The following is a 21455-nucleotide window of genomic DNA, read 5'->3' on the forward strand; positions in this document are numbered from 1 at the left end:
TTGAAGTCTCTACATTTTATGGTGACAGAATGACCATGAATGATTGGTATTGCAACTAAATCAATAAATATTTCAGGCTTTATGATGAATATGCACAGATGCACATATTTCAATCAAATCTTAACTCTCTGTGACCGACTCCTGAAACATGTCATCAGCTCATTATCATGTTTATGAGCAATTCTCATATGATTAGGAAAAGTCATGACGCACAGAGCCGGCACTGTTTCACCATTTTATTCATGTTAACACCGCGCTCATACATCAGATAATAAAGCCTAAACAATCAGGCCTTTATACATTCCCCCTTTGAGCTGCACAAATCATCATGACGTACACTGAAAAATAGAGACAAAGCATCATTTGCTGTATATTTACTGTATAGAAATATTACATTTATACTGATTGCCCTTACATGACTGAACAGATTTTTAAAAAAAATGTCAGAGGTTCAACAATCGTGTTTCCCCAAGCTCAGATGAATACATTTGCTACAACGGATCAGGACAGAAAATATTAACAATAACGACAAACAATCCACCAAACATCCTCTTTTTTTTTTTTTTTTAAATGAAGTGTAGCCAGATTACAGAGTAGGATTTGAATAAAGAGAGAGAAGAGAGCCACACAAAAAAACAAAAAGAAGAAAGAGTGAGGAGTGTGTGTGTGTGTGTGTGTGTTGTCTTGTAAATGTGGGAGAGGAGTGTGAGTCACCAGCAGGACAAACTTTAACAATATGTCCCTCTCCCCCGGTCCTGACCATCCAACTACCACACTGAATGCTGATGAGCTGGTTGCCATGACAACCGGACAGCCTCAGAGGCTACGAGGTTACTCGAGGAGTGGAGTGATGTGGCGGGAGTGTGTGTGTGTGTGTGTGTGTTTTTGTGTTTGAGGTGACATGGGGTTAAAGGTTTTGGAGTGAAAGAAAGGGCTGCAGTTTTTGTTCCTGATATAACCCCGGGGTTAGATAACAGAGCTTGCATGTTTTAGACCAGTTACCTCAAACCACATTTAGTTCACACATCAGCAGTTTTTTTGAAACAATTTAATGACTAACTGTTTAATAACTTAATCGTTTAAGACATTTTTCAGGCCGAAACACCAAACATTCCCCATATTCAGCTTCTAAATCGTAAGGATTTGCTGCTTTTCTTTGTCTTGTGTGATGGTGAAAATCTGGATCTCTCTGTTTGGAGGGGGGGGGGGTCTGTCTTTAAAGAGGTTGCTTTGGGTTTTAGGAAATTAAAAGCGGCATTTTCCTGTTTTCTGGCACATTATAGGCCAAAAGATTAATCTATGCTTTGACTAATCTATAATGAAAATCAATGTTAGTTGCGGCCCGCGTTTTTTTTCAGTTTAAGGCAGCCATTGGTTTCCATTAATTTCAGAATGAATACAGAATGAAAATAACAATAAGTAGACTCATCATTATCTTAATCTTTATGGTTAATGCAGAGCTCTTTCAACAAATTTGCATTAAAACTGCACTAATGCATAATACAACATTAATGCAGACTTGATGTTGACTGCGATGATTAAACAACTCAGTGGGCCAAATGTTTCATTCAAACTCAAGCAAGTTTCTGGAGTCTGCTAAATGATTTTCATACTGAAATATATCCAATCTGAAACCATGCTGCATGCATTGAAGTAAAGTCAGCAAAAATGTTAAGTGTACATCACTTGTAGTTAAGGAGCTGAAAGTTGCAAACACACTGGCGTGGTCCTTTAAGTGCCATCTGTCCACTGGCCTGTCCATCTAAAACACATCAGTTGATCAAAAGTGCCACAAGATTCAGATGATATCCTCTCCTGATAGATAAAAAATAGGGGAGTGTTACATAAAAATCAACACAGACTATGGAGGGCCATATCAGGTCAAATTTAACCGGGATTATTTGCTAATGGGGTGAGGCAGAGGGAGGATTAGAGCGAACACATGATCCTCTGCGGTGTCACATGACCAAATAACTATTAGTGGGGTTAACAGACCTCATCCACACTTAAGAGTCAAATAAAAGCACACCAGAGGGTTCATTTAACGTAGCCCGCTACATCCTGGCTGCATGCAATCCATGTGGATCAACAGGATCTGCTGTCAGGTTAGCGCGTTGTCAAACACACCGAGGAAACATCTGTCCCGAGCAGAAAACACATGGCAGCAACGAGACGCATTTGTCACATTACTGTTCCTGTCATGTGATGGCAAAATGATTAATTTCAAAGCACCGGCATTCATCACACATCTTCTGAAGTTTTACAGGATTCGTCTGACTTTTGTCCCCTTGACTTGTCAAAAAAAAAAGGTGGGGAGTAGAGAAGAATGACATGGATGCCTACGACAGGGATGTCTAAGGGGGACCAAAAATAGAAATGAGCAATTACCCAGCCTTACTGACACATATTGGGTTGTCTTCCTGTGGGCAGAGTGTTCAGCATCCACTGTGCTGCCACTGGAGAGCTCAGTGGGACAGAATCTGGTTTTGTAAACCGCACATGCCAAAATCTGTGGAAAACAGCGGCACGCTGACACAGCAGCTGTTAATTATTTTCTAATTGACAGCACAATGGACTTAATATTGTTTAAGAGGTTAAAGAAAATCCAAGTGGAGCAGCCTATTACTCATGACTCTGAATAATCTATGAATATATGCGAAGGAATTAGTGTGAAGAAAGTGAAGGAGACAACAAAGAAGAGGAACAGCTGATGATGAGGAAGAAGAAGAAGCAATCCTTTTGCAGAGCTAAGCTTCAGCCACATTCATGGCACGCTGCTAACACCCCCTCTCTCCAGCCCCAAAGGCGACTACGTCTGATCTAGTCGTCTCCTTGGTGACACAAACACTAATCCCTCATTATGGGATGTAGGCTGCGGCGCCCCGAAGCCCCGTTTTTTTTTTTTTTATTCCCATATCACACCACTCCAAACGGAGCAGATTACTGTAATCTGGGAACACTGGAGCAGACAGATTAGATTAAGCCCATTACACATAAAATATGGGAAAAGGGGTTAAAAACACCTCAGTCCATTGGTTAAACACACTTCAGAGGACGTACACACACACATACACACACACACACACATTTTTTGGTCATCTATGGACACCAAACATCTTTGAGCTGGTGTCAAATGTAAAACTTTAAGTCTTCCAATGGATCTCTTCATCAACACCTTCAAAGATGGGAATTAAAAAAAAAACAATGAACAGGTAGAACAGGTAAGGTCTGTAAAGCTGTGCTGTAGAAGCAGCTTCCTGTAGTGCTTCTCTTGTTTAAGTGCAAATAAAACTCCCTCTCGTTTTAATGCTTGCTTTAATTTCGGTGTCCCTTTGTAGTTACAGATCTATTTTTAATAACTGAGGCAGGCGACTAACCACAAGCGGCACAAGTTATATCATCATCTGACAGGATTATGAGGTTGGTTCATGCAGTTGTCATGGACATGAGCACCCCAGAATCATGCTGAAGGTGCGTAAAGTACCCACTGTAGTGTTTGTATAGGAGTGTGTATGAGAGAGATGATATAACAGTACTTCAGCCAAGTCTCCACGCCCTTGCTCTCCCGTCATCCAGTGCGTTTCCTTTTCAGCGATTCCAGCTGAAGCAGGGAGAAAAAGAGGACACATGTTGGATAAATGCACGTACGAGATGATGATGAAACATTTTTTTATATTGACAGTACACAGTAAGCTATACCTCACTCTCTACCATCTTCAACCGGCCCAGCGCATCCTTGGCAGCCTCCTATAAAGAGCACGAAAAGTTTACACCAACATGAGTCCCAACCTGGCACACACACACACACACACACACATACACACACGAGCAGCAAACATCACATTCAACAGCCAACCCTGACTCTGCACTCACCCTGTTGCCTTGGCTGGAGAATTTCTTCACAGAGTCAGCAAGTCCTTGGGCTAAGCGCCGCAGCACATTTTCGTATTCTACACGTGGTGAAGGGAGATGTGGGTTATATACTGGAGAGGCAGAGACGTACGCTCACTTGTTAGTAACATACGCACTAGTGTGTGTGTGTGTGTGTGTGTGTGTGTGTGTGTGTGTGTGTGTGTGTGTGTGTGTGTTTTACCTGTCAGCAGAGCAGGAGAGCCTCGCTCCAGCTGTGCTTTCTGCCACTGCAGTCTGTGGGTGACATCTTTGAGCTGATGGACGAGGTCGGATGGAGGATCCCGTCGAGCCTTTCGGTATTCTGCTATCTGGGAGACAGGTGTAATGACTGACGAGGCCTTCGTACTCTCGGCCCAATACAATCATTAAGGATGTTGTGGACGGGCTCAGACCATACGTACGTAAACACACAAATACCTTTCTCTCCGCTCGCTCCCTGTCATAGTTGAGGAGGCTGAAGCTGTGGAGTTTGTACTGTGGAGGGGAGTTGTTGGGATGACTGCTCCTGCTGCTCGCTTCATGTTTGGGTTTAGATCGAGGAGATGGTGCCTGATTCAAACAAACACACACACACTTCATTGAACCAATGCTATCTGTATATTTTTGTGCCAAGTGGGGTTAGGTTTTGTGACTTCTGCATTTATAGGCCAGCAACTCACATCCTGAATGAAGGCCAAGTTATGCTTGAAACAAACCGGTTTGTACGATGTGTTGTCTAACCAGGCCCAAAAGTAAAAATGTTAAAAGCTGTTTCAAATGGCCTTACTTCAAGGCGGGGAGAACAGCCTGCTGACATAAGTCAGGTTTCCATCCAAATGTAACACAAAAAGAAAAATGTAACACAAAATAAAATGCGAATTCATGAACATTTCTTTGCACTATTATAAGTATTACGAGTATGTTCATTGAGATAAACAGCTAGTGGCATTAACTGAAGAAGAGGACATGAGGAGATGAGAGAATTAAAAGAGCCCCAGTGAAACCTCAAACGAATGACATAGATGTGGGAATCATAATGGAAATCTGCAGCCTCTGTTTGTGTCACGTGTTAATGTTTCAGTTTATTCACTTGTTCACAAAGATTTTATGTTTTTGTCTGCCAGAATTTGGTCACATGCTTCATTTACAACATGATGTAAGTCTATTTTCATTTTGCTTTTGTTAAATTCATTTGTGTATTTAACAGGGACCAAACTAAACTTTGTTGCATGCAGATAAGCAATGCAACAGATGGAGGCCTAATTTATACAGGAACTCTAGCTGAAGGTAATTCACAGATTCCTTCCTTGGTTAGGCTAAAAAGGGTAAGGGTAAAGGGTAAAAACGTTTTGGATTTTTAAAAAAATGCTGTGGTGTTTCCAAGGTATTCTTTTATGTGTTAATGAAAAAAAGCAACAAAAAAAAAACAGGTGGATGTAATTGCGCTAATAGAGAGAGGCGAGATGTGATAATTGCTCAGATGGGGATTGATGTTAGACACTTTGGAACTGTCTCTCCTTAAAGGCGTTCACAGTGTTGCGCTTGGTTAAAGACACAAAAAGTGTGTTTTGTTTTTTTTTAGTTGTGTGAAGACTGAAAGAAGAGCTTGGGAGAGATGTTAAAATCCTGCATACTTTCAAACTTCCACACAGCTGGCCAATCGCTGCATGAGGTGGCAATGACTGTTGGATCGTTAGTTTTGAAATGTTCCAAAAACTGTAGGACACAGGAACCGGGAAGATTTCAGATGGTGTTTGATGATCTGACAAGCACCTCATCCCAGTCAGACACAAAGATGGAGATTTGCTGTGCTTCAGTTTCCATCCCCAGCCTACACACATGCAGGTCAGGTAACCCCTGACTCTACTCACCCGTTCTTTTTGTCTCTCTGGGGGAGAAAGGGAGGACGCACGCTCAAGAACCAGCCACTTCTCTGTCACCGGGTGGACATCAACTCCTGATAACGGCTCCCTGATCTTCGCCTTCACCTCCAGCTTGCCACCTGTAGCTTTACGTCCATCCATCACCTATAAAACACATACACACAGTTAGATAGACCTGGTGTGTGTATGTGTGTATACGTTTGCTACAAACACTCACCTCGATGATCTCTCTAATGTCGCAGTGGTTTTCTAGAGCCTCTAGCTTCAGCTGAGCCGTGCCCACTACTTTATCTGTTTTAAACAGGCCTCTGCAAATACAGAGAGAAGAGCACAGCTGACAAAAGCACAACAGACATGACGTTTACAGCACAAATCATGAAAGTAAACGTGGGAACTTCTGCCAAAATTGCTCCAAAGCAGTTGTGGTTTTTACCCCTTGTGGATGATTTCAAACTTGACACCTTTGGACTGGATGACTCGTTTGAAGCCTCGGTGGGCGCGGTTGATGTTCAGCTTGAACTGCTCTTTAAACTCTGGACTATTGGTGCTCTTCACTGTCCTGGTTTTGTCCCTCTGAGCCTCCTCCTACGCACACACATAAATGAATGCATTAAAACACATCTTGATATAAACAGAGCGACACATCCATAATCTGCTCGCTAAGCGTGAACGATTCTTACCGCGCTGGGGAAAGGAAACTCAAACTTCACACTGGCATCCAGATCGTTAGGTGAGACACCTGAAGGCAGAGAGGTGGGTGAGCGTGAACATACATCTGACACATTTCTGCCTGTTTTTTTCAAAGATGCAGACCTGCCTTCAGTACCTGAGGGAGCTGGTAGGTTGATGCCTCTGATGATGTACAGAATCAGCTCATTAGGCGTCAGGTCGGAGTACGTCCTGCATAACGAAAGCAGGGGTCATGACCGTTCGGAAAACAGCATCCCGACAGACAGACAGACAGCAGTCAGCATCAGTGAGAGCCAAAGAATCCTGACTGGTGAATGAGTCAGTGCCAGAGTCACCTAGCTGTTAGCTTGATATGATACTGGAGCAGAGCCAAGGTGAGTCACAGTGAGTCACTCTGACTCATTAACCACGCTAGTCAGGAAACGCAATCCCTCTTGTTGCTTAAAAACATTGGTTTATAAAATTGAACAACCGGTGCAGACATTCAGTTCATAATTAAAATGAGATTAATTAAGTTTATAATTAAAATAAGAATTATGATGACCTATTGATCTACTGACTGTTCAATTTTTCATTTGCAACTGTGTTTCAGGGATGTTAACAAAAAGAAATAAATTGCCTTAGCTGGGATGCGACAATTATGCAACCAGAGTCAATCATTGCATGCAAATCAAAGGAAAATAGGGTTTCACATGTGCCAGATTTTAAATTCTTATTGTAGGTTTTTACCAGAGTTAAAAGGAAAATCTCTGATAGTAATCGTGGCAAGAAAACTTGTTCTAACCACTAAAAATATAATGATTTATAGTAAGTAAAATAAGAATTTATCTAATTTGGGCATTCACTGATAAACAAGACTTCACAGCTATGTCAACAGCTCCCACAGGCTATACTTGTGTGGCATGGTGGTGCTTTGAACTAAATGTTAACATCAGCATGCCGATATGATCACAATGGCAATCCTAAGGTGATGTTTTGCAGGTATAATGTTTACCATATTCCCCATCTTAGCCTAGTGTGTTGGTATGCAGTTGTTGAGATTTTTCAAGGTGAACCAAAGTGGTGGACCACCTGACCCACCTTTCCATCCCTAGAGCTGCTACCTCGGCTAAAAAGTGTTGACTTACACTCTTTCTGTCCTTGTGGAGCACATGCCATTCAAAGAGAATACATTATAATATAATATTATCCATTATCTGTGAGTTTGTTGCTGACTTGACAGTGTTGAAGGTCCTCTCCTCTGTGCGGCACTTGGGGACTGGCTGGCCCTTGGCGTGGGCACTCTTCAGTATCTCTATGTTCTTCATACACTCGTCAACTAGCTTCTCGAACCTGAGGAGAGACAGAGATGGTCCTTAAAAACAAACACTCATATCTCATATTACAGGAGGGCCTGGTGACCGAAATGTTACGGTTTGATCTCTGCATTAACAACCAAACAGCTTTATTTGCTAATACAAAAACATACATTCTTGGATTACATAAGAACTTAAGGAACATGATCTGAAAATATTTTTCAAGGCATATCTGAAGAAAAAGCAATGCAGACTCTTCAGCAACATCCCCCCCAAAAGTGTAATGTATGTCAGTTAAATCGTGTAAAAATATGTAAAAAACATTCATACAAAATATGCAGTGTGATAATCAAAGTTACACTGTATGTTTTAAATCACAGTTAGCGCGTTGCCATAGTGACAGCACACACCACAACTGTGCTGAAGTGCTGTGCCGAATAAATCAATTGGTTGAAAATAATGTCAAAAATAAGCAGCATTTAGCAGGTTAAAGTCAAACATTAGCTTCTCAAATTGGAGAACTTCCTTGTTTTTCTGCTTGTAATGTAATAAAAAATGAATTTCTTTGGTCAGGATTAGCGCTTTGACAACTTTGGTCATTTCGTGCGTCTTTTTGTAGATTTAATCATCAATGAAATGATCTCAAGCTCTGGTGTTTTTGGCAGCTGCATGTAATGTTTCTCCCAAACTTAATTTTGAGTGTAAAAATGTATATATACACCATTAAATCATAACATAAACTGACTAAATTTAATGATTAATGTACAAATGTATTATTGGCCTGATTCCCAAATATCTAATCACAATCTTAATCAAAAATAACATTGTGAATTGAGGTGCATCTGCATTTAGCTCAACGTTTAGCAGCAGAAAAGAGTAGGCTTTGAATTCTAGCATGGCTGCAGATAACATGCGTAATCACATTCACATATACAAACATGCAAATAAGGAATGTCTCTTACTTCAGAGCCTCAGCCACACTGCCCATTTGTGTAAACTTTTGAGAGTAGCCCAGACACTTCTGTAGATTGATATACAGAACAAAAGAAGGTGTGGGTGAGAAAACAGACAATAGCCAAAGACAAATGGATACAAACAATACACAACTTGTCTATTTAAAATGCTGCACAAGTAGAAAAGTGATGAACAATTTTTCTGTACAGTACCAATACAACAAGAATTAGGAGATGCACTTTCCTTCAAAGTGGAAATAAAAGAAAACGGGAGAGGTGTGTCCTGACCTCGTGCTGCTTCCGCAAAAGATCCATGAGGCCGTGGTACTGTTCACTGGAGCGAGGGGAGAGAGGGGAAGCACGGGAGCGAGCCAGGGAGTAGTCTTCCTCACTTACTGGAGCACTGGGAATCTGTCAGGAGGGAGGACAATTATAAATGCAGTGAGAAACAAAATAACGTGTGCAGGAAGAACAACATAACTATTACCAATTTAGATAAAAGCTTAATCAATTTTTTTGACCCTTTGAATATCACTTTATGATTTGCTACACAGGTACAGCTTGCACCAAAATCTAACCAGCTCTATATATATCTGTCCACCTGTGCACTGGAATTTGTGAATATTTGTTTTTAAGCTTGTGTGATATCCTGCAGACACACAGGAAGACAAACTACCAGAGGCACAAGCATAATATTCTTGGTAATTGCACTGAGGCAGCAAGTCAGAGAGAAATATAGGGGTTGAAGCAAAGATGTGGGAAAGTGAAATGCAGTTATATGAGATAAGTAGCAACCATATGAAATATGAATAGTGGTATGACGCTGGGAATATACAGACATACACAGACAGACAGACAGACACAGCTGTCTTTCCATCACTTCAGAGGACATTACATTAGCTTACATTCATCTAGATAAAAAATGCCAAACACAGAAGTAGTAAAATGAACACTGCAGTGTAAAATAAATTATAGAAATGTACCGTAAGTGTAAAGTGACAAACCAAAGTGCAAGTTAAATAAAAACTGTAACCCAAACCCTTAGCCTAACCATAAACCAAGTCTTCAAATTTAATGATTTACATTGCAGAGAGCTAGAGTTTGTCCCCAAAAGGAAGGCAAGTCCCCACAATGTGACTGTGTGAAGAAATGTATGTCCCCACAACAGAGTGATACATGGCACACACCCACACACATACACACAAGTATAGACACAAGCACACAGAAGGTGAGACAATGGTGAGCACAAAGGTGTTTTGATGTCACCCCATGTTTCCTTCCTACCATCTTCTATTTTTGTCGCACTCTGTGTTAACACACCTCACACATTTGGCTGCCTGTGTTCCTGTGACAGCATGTTCAGCACACACACAAACAAACACACACGCACACACACACACACACACAAACTTGCTCTGTATATTCTTGCAGGTCGTTGATTTGCACATGAGAATATATTTATGACCTTGGTGATATCAACAGGTAGGCCAGACTTGGCAGCGGTGATCATGGGGTCCAGTCCCTTGGCATGTCTGAGGTGCTGCGCTGCTCCCGTCATGTCCTGCACACAAGCAAACAGCAGGAGAAGCATCAGTCAAAACACAGCAGATGTTCAAGATGGCAATGAAACAACAGGCAACTGTGATAAAGACATAGACAAAAACACAAAGATGGTAGGGAATCTATCTACAGCACAGAGAAAAGAAGAAAAAAAAAACAATATAGAAAAATAAAGTCCACAGCTTACCTTCATCTGTTTGGAGCGCAGCGCTGCACGTAAAAAAGCTTGTCGCCTTAGCAACAGGAAATCCACTTGCTGCTGGGCTGCAAAGATAATTAAAAGAAGTGAAACTCTGCCTTGTGTAACACTCAAAACACTTTGTATGGCATATTTAGCACATGCAGGTGTGCAGGTGCACCCACGCGCACGCGCACACGCACACACACACACCACACACACACACACACACACACACACACACACACACACACACACACACACACACACACACACACACACACACACACACACACACACACACACACACACACACACACACACACACACACACACACTGCGCGCACCTTTAAGTCCCAGTTTTGGAGCTAAGGAGCCTCCAGGGGCCTGAGGAGCTGGAGACTTTGCTTTCTGGGTGGGTGGACGGACGGCAGGCTGTGGAGACAGAACACTCAAGGGTAGGATCATCAGACAAATGCCATGAACGTACATAGAGATTTGGAGGAACAGTAATGTTCTCTAAAACAGCTTGAGACGTGTGAGCTTGAGTTATTATTATTACCAATATTTCAGCTGCGCCTTCACTAAATTTAGTTACGTTTAAAAATAACCTAATACAGAAACTGGCAAACAATAAAACACTGCTATCTTGGTTAAAAGCAACCAATCAGGTTCCTTGGCTGCACAATAACAAATTGAACATTTGGTATTGCCTTTGCTCTTTTTTTTTTTTTTTTTTACCTTGGCAGCTTCTCTTTGTCCATCCTCTTCTTCATCTTCTGCGTCTGCATCCTGATTAGCTATTTTCATAGCTGTTTCCAGAACACCCATGAAGCTCTGCTGACCCCCCTCTGAGCCCTGAAGTGGTGGACAGCCTAGAACACACACACACACAAAACTTATTGTAACTATACAGAGTAAACTATCCCAAAAATCACCTGGAGATAGTTACCTGGTGGCACAGGTAGATCAGATAAGCTGACAGGTCGTCCAGCTTTGTGAGCTCTGATGGCGTCCTGGTATTGCTGTTAAGAAAAGAGGAGATTGATTATTCTATTATCACTTATTAAAGCAATATTCCAGCTGAACACTGTTATGTACTGGTATTATTACTCTTATAAGCAAAACTATGAGTCAGAAAAACTACAACCATTGCAACCTCACCACTTAACTGCAAATACCCACAAAAGTGAGTTTTTTTGACTACAGAACAAAAAAAAAAAAAAAAAATCACACAATGCTGACAGAAACCACAAAAGCAAAACTCCCACATGGAAATCAGTGTCATCAATGTGCTTCCACTCCCACAAAAGCAATATACACGCTTCACAACAGTCCTATCCTTCATGTTCTTGTTTTATCTGTGTACCCCGCCTCAGCTAACTCCACTTAATTGAGAGGTGGACTTAATAGATTGTGCATTTCAGCATCCCTCAGAGTACAAGACAGATTCAGCTGTAAGTATGCATTATACATCAGATTTTGGGGGAAAACGTTTTGAAAATAGTAACAACAATATTTGAAGTGCATTGTGTTTTTTTACCTTGACAATACGCTGGTGCATGCGAGCCTTACGATCATCTCCTTTGGTCTTGGCTCCCTCTGCTGCTGACTTGTATATGTCCATCCTCTGCTGCAGGGCTTCTGCCAAACTACTGGGAGCAGGCAGGTCTTTGCAGGACAGACACACACACACACACACACTTTATTTTTCAAATCATCTGCCCTATGCTGCACCCTGGTGAAAATGAACAATCAGGGCTGCAGGAGTCTTACCAGCAGTAGCCACCTTCATGGATGTGGGGGCAGTGGGGGCAGCAGGCTCAGAGGAAGACTGAGGAGGAGGAGGTGCACAGTGTTCTGCTTCTACTGCTCCTGCAGATGATCAGGCATCAGTGGAGGGGTGGAGACAGTTTATTATTATCATAACTTTTATTCAATCATGTAAGCACAAGAAATAAGAGACAATAAAACACAGCCAGCCACATACAAACCGCATCAGAGACAATCGCATATCTTTTTTAGGTCCAGGGTCCAAAATTGAAATTCATCCAATGATGAGACTTGCAAGTGCTAAAGTGCTACCCATTTATACACAAAAATGTTGTTTTATTCTTCTTATTGGTGAGGACTAGCTTACTTTTTCATATTGATGAGCATGATATTTATTTCCTGTGGTGAAACACAGGCCATCAAGTTGTTTTAAGGTGAAATGAGCAGCATGAGACTACAGAATATCTCTACAGTCAGGCACAGATATGATGGTTGACTTCACCAAGAAACCCATTGTTTTTCTTCACATCCTGTGCCAGTTGTTCCACATGAGGTTTAAAAGTCAGACTACTATGTAGTCAAATTCCCAGATATTTACAAGATTATTTGCCATTTCAGGACCAACATGTGTATCAAAGATGGAAAATAAGAAATATGGGTCCTAATAAAAATAGAATAAAACGTATTCTTGCTTCATTAGCACTCACAAGGTTGAGGTTATGCCGTGTATAATGTCTGAGCAACACTAAAGAGATTAGTTAGAAAAGAGCCCTAAGAGCTGAAAATGGATACTATGACACTAATAATAATAATAATAATGTAAAATGTAAATAGTAAGAGGCCGAGCACAGAAACTTGCCGTATGCACTTAGTTATTAAAAAATAGGTTGATGTGAGACCATCAGTACACATGGTATGTGCTCTTGGTAAAGCTTATGAATGCATCATAGTGAATGTATGATATCCAGCTACTATAATAAATTCTACTTTCAGAACATTATTATTTCAGTAAAAAGTGTTTGAGACATGCATAGAACTGGAGACCAAAGAACCGGATTTAACTGTGCCAGAGTAGCTTGATAAGCATTTAAGGACTTTTCTGTGCTCTTTGGAGTGATGCAAAACTAGAATAAATCGGATCTCCATTCTCTCACTCTAGCACTCCCTTCTTTTAAATGAAATTCATTAAGAAATGTATAGAGACCTGAAATTATCAGAGATGATTACTATGAGGGAATTTAAGTACATTTTAAAAAGATCATGAAAACAGAACTCCTGGACTCCTGGTCACTGTCATTGCTCATAAATCTTTACTGAAATTGTTTTAGAAAAGAGCAATCGAAACAAAAGTCAAAAGCTGTGGGTAAAATAGTGGGTGCACTGACCGGGAGGAGCAGGTAGCAAGCTCAGGTCGACTGGTTCGTCTCTATCCAGTGCCGCCACCAGCACGTCCAGCTTCTGCATAAACGGGGTCAGCTCTATTAGGATTAACTCTTTCTATATACAATTACACAAACAAATAGATTTATTAATGTGTGAACACGACATTGGTTATGTTACCTTGGCAGTGAGATAGTGCTGTTTGGCCTGGTCAATGTGGCCGCTCTGTTTGGCGTGTATGGCAGCCATCTTGTACTCCCTCTGTCTGGACAACACTGCCCGTTTCAGCTCTGAATGGCGGGAAAGCATATGTGTGTGTTTTTTGGAAATGAGAGAAAAACAAAAACAGAAAACAAAACAAAAAGGCCGTTCAAAAGCTCAGGAGGATCAGAGTGACGTTTAGCCAGGACATTTGTGAGTGACTGTCTGTGAGCAATAATAAATAAAAACTACTGATGATGTTTGTTGTTTTTGATGATGAATGTAGTCAATTAACATTTAGTAGATGAATTAATATTTAAAATTTTAAATTGCAATCTGATCAGCAGTTAATGGAAAAAGTGAGTGACTTTTAAACAGCAACAAGAGTAAACATACAATAGATTTGTCAAAGGGTTAAGCCCAAATGTGCTGAATGGAAACAAGAGACTACGTTTATTCCTGTGGAGGTAAATCAAAATTGGCATTAGGATCGCACTATGGAATGAGTCATTGCTTCGGTTACCAATCCATTAATAAACTAGTCGTTTCAGGAGTTTCGTTCAATTCATGTAAATAAAATGACCAATAGTCATTGAATCTCTTTGAGTGGAATCTGATAACATTTATAACATAGACGAAGTTGCAAGTCACCCACAGAGAACTCTATATGTTATCATGACCACGTGTGTGTTTACCTGAGTGCTGTGTGTCAGGCTGGCTCGGAGTGAGGGGAGAGATGGCAGGTGTTTCTGGGGTGATAGCAGCAGAAAGCTTTTGGGGTGGGGCCAAATGGAGCGGCTTCATGGTAGGAACTGTCGGTGCAGCCTCCCTCAGAGGTTTCTGATTTGTGGGAGGGGAGGGTATCAGCGAGGGCTCGGGTAGTTCTCGCTCCTTGACCGATTCAGACTCGGCTGTAACGTTGGGCTTTCCACCAAGAGCAACAGGAGGCGGGATCTCCTCCTCATCCACTGGCTTTCCTTTCCTGACAGACGTCAACATTGACTGCAGTGTCTAGGATTGTGGGGGAAAAAAAATCATAAACACATGTTTTCAACATTAAAGAGAGGTAACAACATTAAGTCTTAGATTTATAGGTAAGTATGGGGATCAACGTGTACTGAGGTTGTGGGAGATGTTTTCCATCTTCTCCATCTTACCTTTAACCCACGGTCATATCTTCGAACTTTGCTAGTCTCTCCTGCTGCCTTGGCGTTGGAAATGGCTGTTTCATACATTTCAATGCGCTCCAATAGGTGGGACTCCAACCCAGTTGCACCACTGGGAGCAGCAGGAGGAGAAGAGTGGGATGTGACGATCGCTTTGGGAGCGATCGGCGTGACGGCAGGACGGGTGGGAGCGGGAGTTTGCTCCTCGTCATCCTCTAAAACCTCATTCAGTTCTGCCTATGTACGGAAACACTGATTTATAGAGGGAAATCCAGATGTTTAAAGCTAAGCTTCATCACTATATAACCAGTGGAATGAATGGGATTAGGAAGGCAACTAACAATTGTTTTTATTATGACTTAATTTGTTCACCATTTTCTTGATTAATCAAGTAATCATTTAGTCTGTGGAATACGTAGCGACAACATAGCCATCATAACTGTCCAAACATATTCAATTTACTATCATACATGACAAACCAAAAAGCACTAAATTAAGCACATTGGACGATGTGGGACCAGCCAATGGTTGGTATTTTTACTTAAAAAATGACTGACACCATTAATCCATCATCAATAATAGATTTTTCTTATTTCTAATTCACTAATTGTTTCAGTTCTAACAGGGCATAAAAATGGCGAGATTTAGTTACCAGCAAATCATCATCATCAAAATCTTCATCGTCCATTTCCTCGTCATCCAGGTCTTTCATGCAAAGAGCTGCCATTTGCTCTATTTGTGCCATGGGAACAGGAGCTGAACACGGACAAATACAACAGAGACCGTACTGAATTAGACATGACACATCAAATTTGAAGCACAAGCAATGTGGGTGAGACAGGAAGAGGAAACCTGTGCTTTTTCTCACCTCTGCTTTCACATTTAATTACATTAATTTAGCTGACACTTTAATCCAAAGACAAATTTACAATACATGCAATCAAACCATGAGGATATTCACAAATCATACAGATACATCAGCATCATCAAACAAACTCAACTGCTTCAAGTGCTACACATAGAAAGAATAAGAAAAAGAGTTTTTCTTCACCTCTCTTCCCTTGTGATCCTCCTCCTCCATCTTCTCCTACCAAATTCAGCAGTTCTGCCTCCAGCTCTTCATCATTTCCATCATCATCATTCATCCCTCCATCCGGAGACAGGTCAAGGAGCAGCCCCATCTGAGACACAGCGAGACAGACACGAGGAAAGACGGGGAGAGACCTGCTGAATCATACCCGTTGTTGACAAACTAACAGGGGATCGTCGTTAATGTGTGTCATCATCATGCATGATGGGTGTTACCTGTCTGGCCCGTGCTGCCCCTTGACCCCGGGGAGGGGGGTTCCGGCTGCGACTCATGGGACCGATACTGCCTGTAAGGTAGAAGGAGAACAGTGAGGGGCGTACAGAGTCAGCACTGCCTTCAAAAGCAGACACTTTGTGCCAATAAGTCAGACTGCTCAACTTGTGTCTTATGTCGAGGTAGCCTCTGTGCTCATGGTAGCTAACAGCTCGTACAACATAGAGTTACATTTACATTTTCACATATCTAACGGCTGCACGGGTAAGCTATTTACCTCGTCAGTTTACCCAGCAACACAGCTGTCGACTCGGTTAAGTAAAGAAAACTTCTCAGAGACAGCGTTATAAAGCGCAGAACATGTACAACAGGCAGGTATGCTTTCACGTTTAGCTCTCGCTATCAAAACAAGAACGACAAGCTGTGGAATTTACTTCCGACATTGCATTTCCATGGTCTCCATTGGCAACGCACGTCGCGCTTTACGGCCGGGCAAATCACGCCCATTGCTAACGTAAAACAGACGTACTGCTTCAGGTCAGCTCCGCTCAGGTGGGTGGTTGTTGTATGAGCGTAGGAAAAATATGAATGAGTTGGTGACTGTGTGCCAGTTTCTGGGAATTCCTCAGCATGAATGTGTTATTTGACCACTCACTAGCTGACTCATATCTTTCTTCATTCTTTCAGTGAAACTTGGTTGATATTAGCTAACTAGCTGCCCCCTACCTACATCAACTGTTGTGAGAAAAACCAATGTCATAAACTATTGTTAGTTTGCTTTAAGCTAGCCAACAGTATTCAGTCATAGCAACTGGGACATTTTCACATCTAAGTTGTCTTTCATTAAGCTAACTTCTTTTTATTTTTTAGGGAAAGGTGATGGCCAAAGGAAAAGCAAGCACCAGTGGTAAAGGAGATGCTATTGTGCCACAATGTGGGCTAACTTTTATGAGCTACTGTTAAACAGAAATAATGCATGATTATTTCATATTTTTGAAAGACTAAAAGACAAATTCTACTTGATATACAGTTGCTTCACTTTATCAGTAACCATTTGTCAGTGATTTCCCATCAGCCTTACATTAATTAAATTGGTCTTTGTGTATTAAGACAGTTTAGCTCCACCCCAACCTCACTCACTCAGGTCGAGGAAGAGGGAATATCCAGGTGATGAAATTCCCAAGATTGACGATGTTCAGATTACTGTCCGTCATCAGGTAATTTAGGTGATTGAAACAGGACCTACATTTACATCTTATCAAACCAAATTATTCACAAGTCCTTCCTATTTTTTTAATTTTTATTTAAGTGTACTGAGCAAAATAATCCAGCAGTGGATGCCGCACCGCTACAGACCCGCCTGTCCCCTCTGCAGGAATCTACCGTGATTTCAACTCAACAACATCAGGCAGCAGAACAGATCTGTCTCACCAAACAGGACCCTGTCACAGAAGAAAAACATGCAGAAGCAACAAATGTTTACTTGGAAAATGTGAAGATTAAAGCTTTTGAAGAGCAAGAAGAGACCGGCACCCATCCCAACGCTGATTCCCAGCTGGAAAGCTTTAGAGCACATACTGGTAATGATGCCAAAAAGAACGAGGAGGAAATCACTGCTGAGGGATTTGAGAGACCATCATCTCCAACATGCACAGGTCAACTCCAGGTCTTCTCGCCAGCCTCTGAAGACAGTGATGCAGCTGCTTTGGGAGAACAACTGGAGAACTCTCAATGTAACCTGGAAAGTTACCAAGAAATGAGCCAAAAAGAGTCATTCAGCAGTGTGTCCTTGGCTGATGTCAAGGATGTCACAAAGGAGGCAGCGGTGGGGTTACCGGCAAAAAAGAAGAGAAGGATGGGTATGTGCGGTCTGACGGAAAAGGAGCGTAGTCACTTTCTACAGATGCAAAAGCGTGAAAATGGGCAGAGTGGACAGGAGACAGTTGAGAAGTACATTTGCAATTACACGGCTGACCCTGTGGCTCCGGAGGAGATTATTTCTTCACCACCCTCACTACCCATCCCAGTAGGCAGTGTCACAGACGAGGCAGAGATAAAACTTCAGTCCAGTCCCTGTGGAGGGGATGACAGGTCAGAGTAATGTAGTGAGACATCCAAACTACATTTTAATATCGTTCACTATTAGTTTCTAAGTTTTATTTTTTACTTATGTCAATCAGAGGTGGAAAGACTTGTGTCAGGTGCTGCTCAAGTTAGATTAAAAGACAACAACATCTGTACTATATAATGAATAAGCTATGGACTCAACTGCTCCAGTAAAAACTCGACGCAATTGACATTGTCAAAAAACACTCAATACTCAACATACAAATATACGGACAATAACAGGTGTAAATGTAATTTGTTTCTTCCCCATCGACAGTAACATTGTTTGTTAACACACAGGACAGAAACTGAAGCCCACATTGCTGTCACTACCTCAGATGGGACCATGTGTGATCCAGGCTGTTTAAAGGGGAACAGTGGTGAGGCTGAAGGGGGCATAGTGTCTGCTCCAGAACAAACTGATCACACAAAGTCAGATCCACCTGCAGAGGAGGATGAGGAGGAGCTTGTGGGGAATCAGGAGCAGCAGGAACTCGAGGGACAAACAGCTGAGACTATGACTGAAAACCCTCAGGAACAAAGAAAAGATGAGGAAGATGAGTCAGCAGTCGTAGGCCAGAGTCCCGACATCACGTCAGTGTGCTCTAATCCAACGGGAAAAGGGGAGACTGAGAACCAAGTGACGAGCGAGGCTGCTGTTCAGCAGGTCAACAGTGTGACAAGGACAAGAGATGAGAGGAGGGTAGAGTTGACTGGTGATGCTGGGCACGGTGACGGAGCTGAGGCAGGTGCTTCATCCACAGACACCCGGTCAGGAGGATTCAACAGCGGCTGTGTGGAGCTGTGCGGAGCTGCAGTGACACCCAGTGGATCACAGAGGAAAGATAGTGTGAGTGGTGCTATCAGAACTTTATAAATATTAGTTAAGTGGAGCTCCTAATGTGTTGGTTTAAATCAAGGGTCATTTTGCCCTCAAGTGTCAGTCAGTGTTGCCATATGTTCTTCTGTTACCTTTAGCTCTAACAACTTGTGATGGCTTTTTTCATTATCTTCTAACATTTTATCAGCTAAATAATCAACAGAAGTGAAAAGATGCCCATCCTACTGTAAATTACATTTACAAATGCAGCCATACAGATAATTTATATTAAGCTGAATACTTCATTTGCAATGTGTAAGTGTGTTATAGACATCTGACAATCACCTGTTGGATGTGTAAGTATTTAAAAGACAGAAGCCAGATAGCCGCTTTCTGAATTGCTGCTGCTGATACTAACAGGCTCATCAAAATATAAAACACAAACAGGAACGTCACCAAATAGATATAAACTGAAGGATATTTTGCTGTCTACCTTCTAACTTTACAGAAACGATTGATTTATTTCTGTTGCACACAGTTTGATCGGGATGATGAACCTGCTGACGGCCGTCCTGCTGTGAACGCTGAGCTCCATCAGAACGGGGACACCTCTGACCCATTTGAATCTGGGTACTCGGACTCGCAGCTGAACACCATCCTTCTGACGTAAGGAAGAAGGGAAACGGGTCTGAATCCCACTAGAACCCTGACAGAGGTGTGAAGGATGGGAAGGTCGGGGAAGATAAAACGCTAAGTGTAAACAAGCTCAGGGTTTAGCTCATTTGAGGCTTGGGAAACTCACCAAGAAAAACAACTTAGTGACTGACCGGCTGTAAAAAAAACAAAAAAAAAAACAGTTTGCACTGTAAACTAGAGCTCCTTTGAAACTCCTAAGATTGTAAGTAAGGACAGAGGACGTTACATTTGAACAAAATCTGATAAACAGTCTGTGAATTCAGATATTCTTGTTGCCTGTTTTCAAGAAATCAATATTGTTAACAAAGAACATCTTCATTATATAAATTAACATTTATGAAATGAATCAAATTTAGGATTAGTTACAAGCGTATGCATCGTTTTTCTCCCCATCCAGTGAGGAGGAGGTGATGGAAAGAGAGGAATATCTTGGTTCTGCAGACACTCATGAAGATGCTACAGACCTGATCTGTGGGCTCATCAGAGAACTCTCTTCTCTAAAGTTAGTAAATGCTTCTCTTTTTCTATTTCAGTCTATTTTTACCCTTTTGTCTCCCTGTTTTTCCTCTCTCCATCCAGCTTGTGCTCCTCCCAGAGTCGAACTTTTGACTTGTAATACCATTGGTCAGTTTCTTTCCTCCTCACACCCGCCCCCGTGCTCTAATTGGTTGGAGTCAGCTCCATCAGCTGTAGACTGCTTGGCACCTTTTCTCAGGGCTACCTGAGGGGCACAGCACCTTGTCTGGTGGCCTGAGCCTTGGATCTTAATGTGAATGTATGGGCGGAGGGTGCACAGAGAGAAACACATGAAACAGATATACCCTGGGTTTGATAGCAGCCAAAATAACCTCACCTGCTCTAGAGCAGCAAAAATATACAAATGTACATGAGAAAGATGTAGAACTCAGAGAGACTAACATGTGGATGATCTGAGGGGCTACAAGCAAAAGAAAAATGACAAATAGTCTCATTTGTTCTGTTTAGAGGTCAGATGAGAGATGTATCTCTGCAGGTGCAGACTTCTTTTATCACTGGGGGCATTTTGCAGTTCTCTTGAAAAACATGTACTCCCACATGAAGCTGCTTTTGTCCTCTCTAAATTATTTATTTTTCCTCTTCACTAACACCTTCAACCTGCCTTAAATCGTCCTACTTGCAAATTAACGTACTGAAACTGACCAGCATTTGTCCTCCGGTTTCTCGCTCTCCTAGTCGAATGGTCATGGCCACTCATAGAGATCTGGAGAACCTGCGCCGCAGCAGTAAAAGTTCAAGGAGCTCCATACGTTGAAGATTTGTTTCAAGTCTCTGCCATCCTGATCTTGCTGTAGCCCCAAGGGATTGTGGGTAATGCAGGCACAAACATTTTTACTCTTGTATTCGTAACAGCTTTAATGTTCAGTTTAATGGCTCTGTGGTTCCGATTCTCCTAAAATAAAGCCAGGTGTTAATCAACATCGGTAGTCTGAGCATTATTCTCTTATTTATCTTTGGGGATATATCCAGACGTAAATCTGTGGCACACGGCTGGCTTAAAGTCTGTCAAATGATTTCAAAGAA

The 21455-nt window shown here is 41.8% G+C and overlaps 2 protein-coding genes across 2 annotated transcripts; one reads left to right on the forward strand and one right to left on the reverse strand.

Moving 5' to 3' along the window:
- Positions 1-439: 439 nt before the first annotated feature.
- On the reverse strand, positions 440-16605 carry cc2d1a (coiled-coil and C2 domain containing 1A). Its single transcript, XM_070856565.1, has 28 exons — positions 16551-16605; positions 16276-16346; positions 16022-16151; positions 15623-15726; positions 14962-15207; positions 14500-14815; positions 13784-13893; positions 13609-13681; positions 12227-12325; positions 11994-12121; positions 11403-11475; positions 11192-11325; positions 10798-10885; positions 10460-10536; positions 10178-10273; positions 9001-9123; positions 8722-8780; positions 7680-7796; positions 6601-6674; positions 6455-6513; positions 6208-6359; positions 5992-6082; positions 5763-5918; positions 4330-4461; positions 4094-4220; positions 3874-3950; positions 3700-3747; positions 440-3601 (listed from the first exon to the last, which is right to left on the reverse strand). The coding sequence occupies exons 2-28, from the start codon at positions 16330-16332 to the stop codon at positions 3569-3571; spliced, it is 2979 nt and encodes a 992-aa protein (XP_070712666.1). The 5' UTR covers positions 16333-16346; positions 16551-16605; the 3' UTR covers positions 440-3568.
- Positions 16606-17410: 805 nt separating this feature from the next.
- On the forward strand, positions 17411-21319 carry LOC139199345 (FK506-binding protein 5-like). Its single transcript, XM_070828403.1, has 6 exons — positions 17411-17490; positions 17583-18364; positions 18680-19229; positions 19738-19865; positions 20293-20397; positions 21108-21319. The coding sequence occupies exons 2-6, from the start codon at positions 18030-18032 to the stop codon at positions 21184-21186; spliced, it is 1197 nt and encodes a 398-aa protein (XP_070684504.1). The 5' UTR covers positions 17411-17490; positions 17583-18029; the 3' UTR covers positions 21187-21319.
- Positions 21320-21455: the final 136 nt, after the last annotated feature.

The sequence above is a fragment of the Pempheris klunzingeri genome, chromosome 3, assembly GCF_042242105.1.
Source record: "Pempheris klunzingeri isolate RE-2024b chromosome 3, fPemKlu1.hap1, whole genome shotgun sequence".
NCBI classification, from domain to species: Eukaryota; Metazoa; Chordata; class Actinopteri; order Acropomatiformes; family Pempheridae; genus Pempheris; species Pempheris klunzingeri.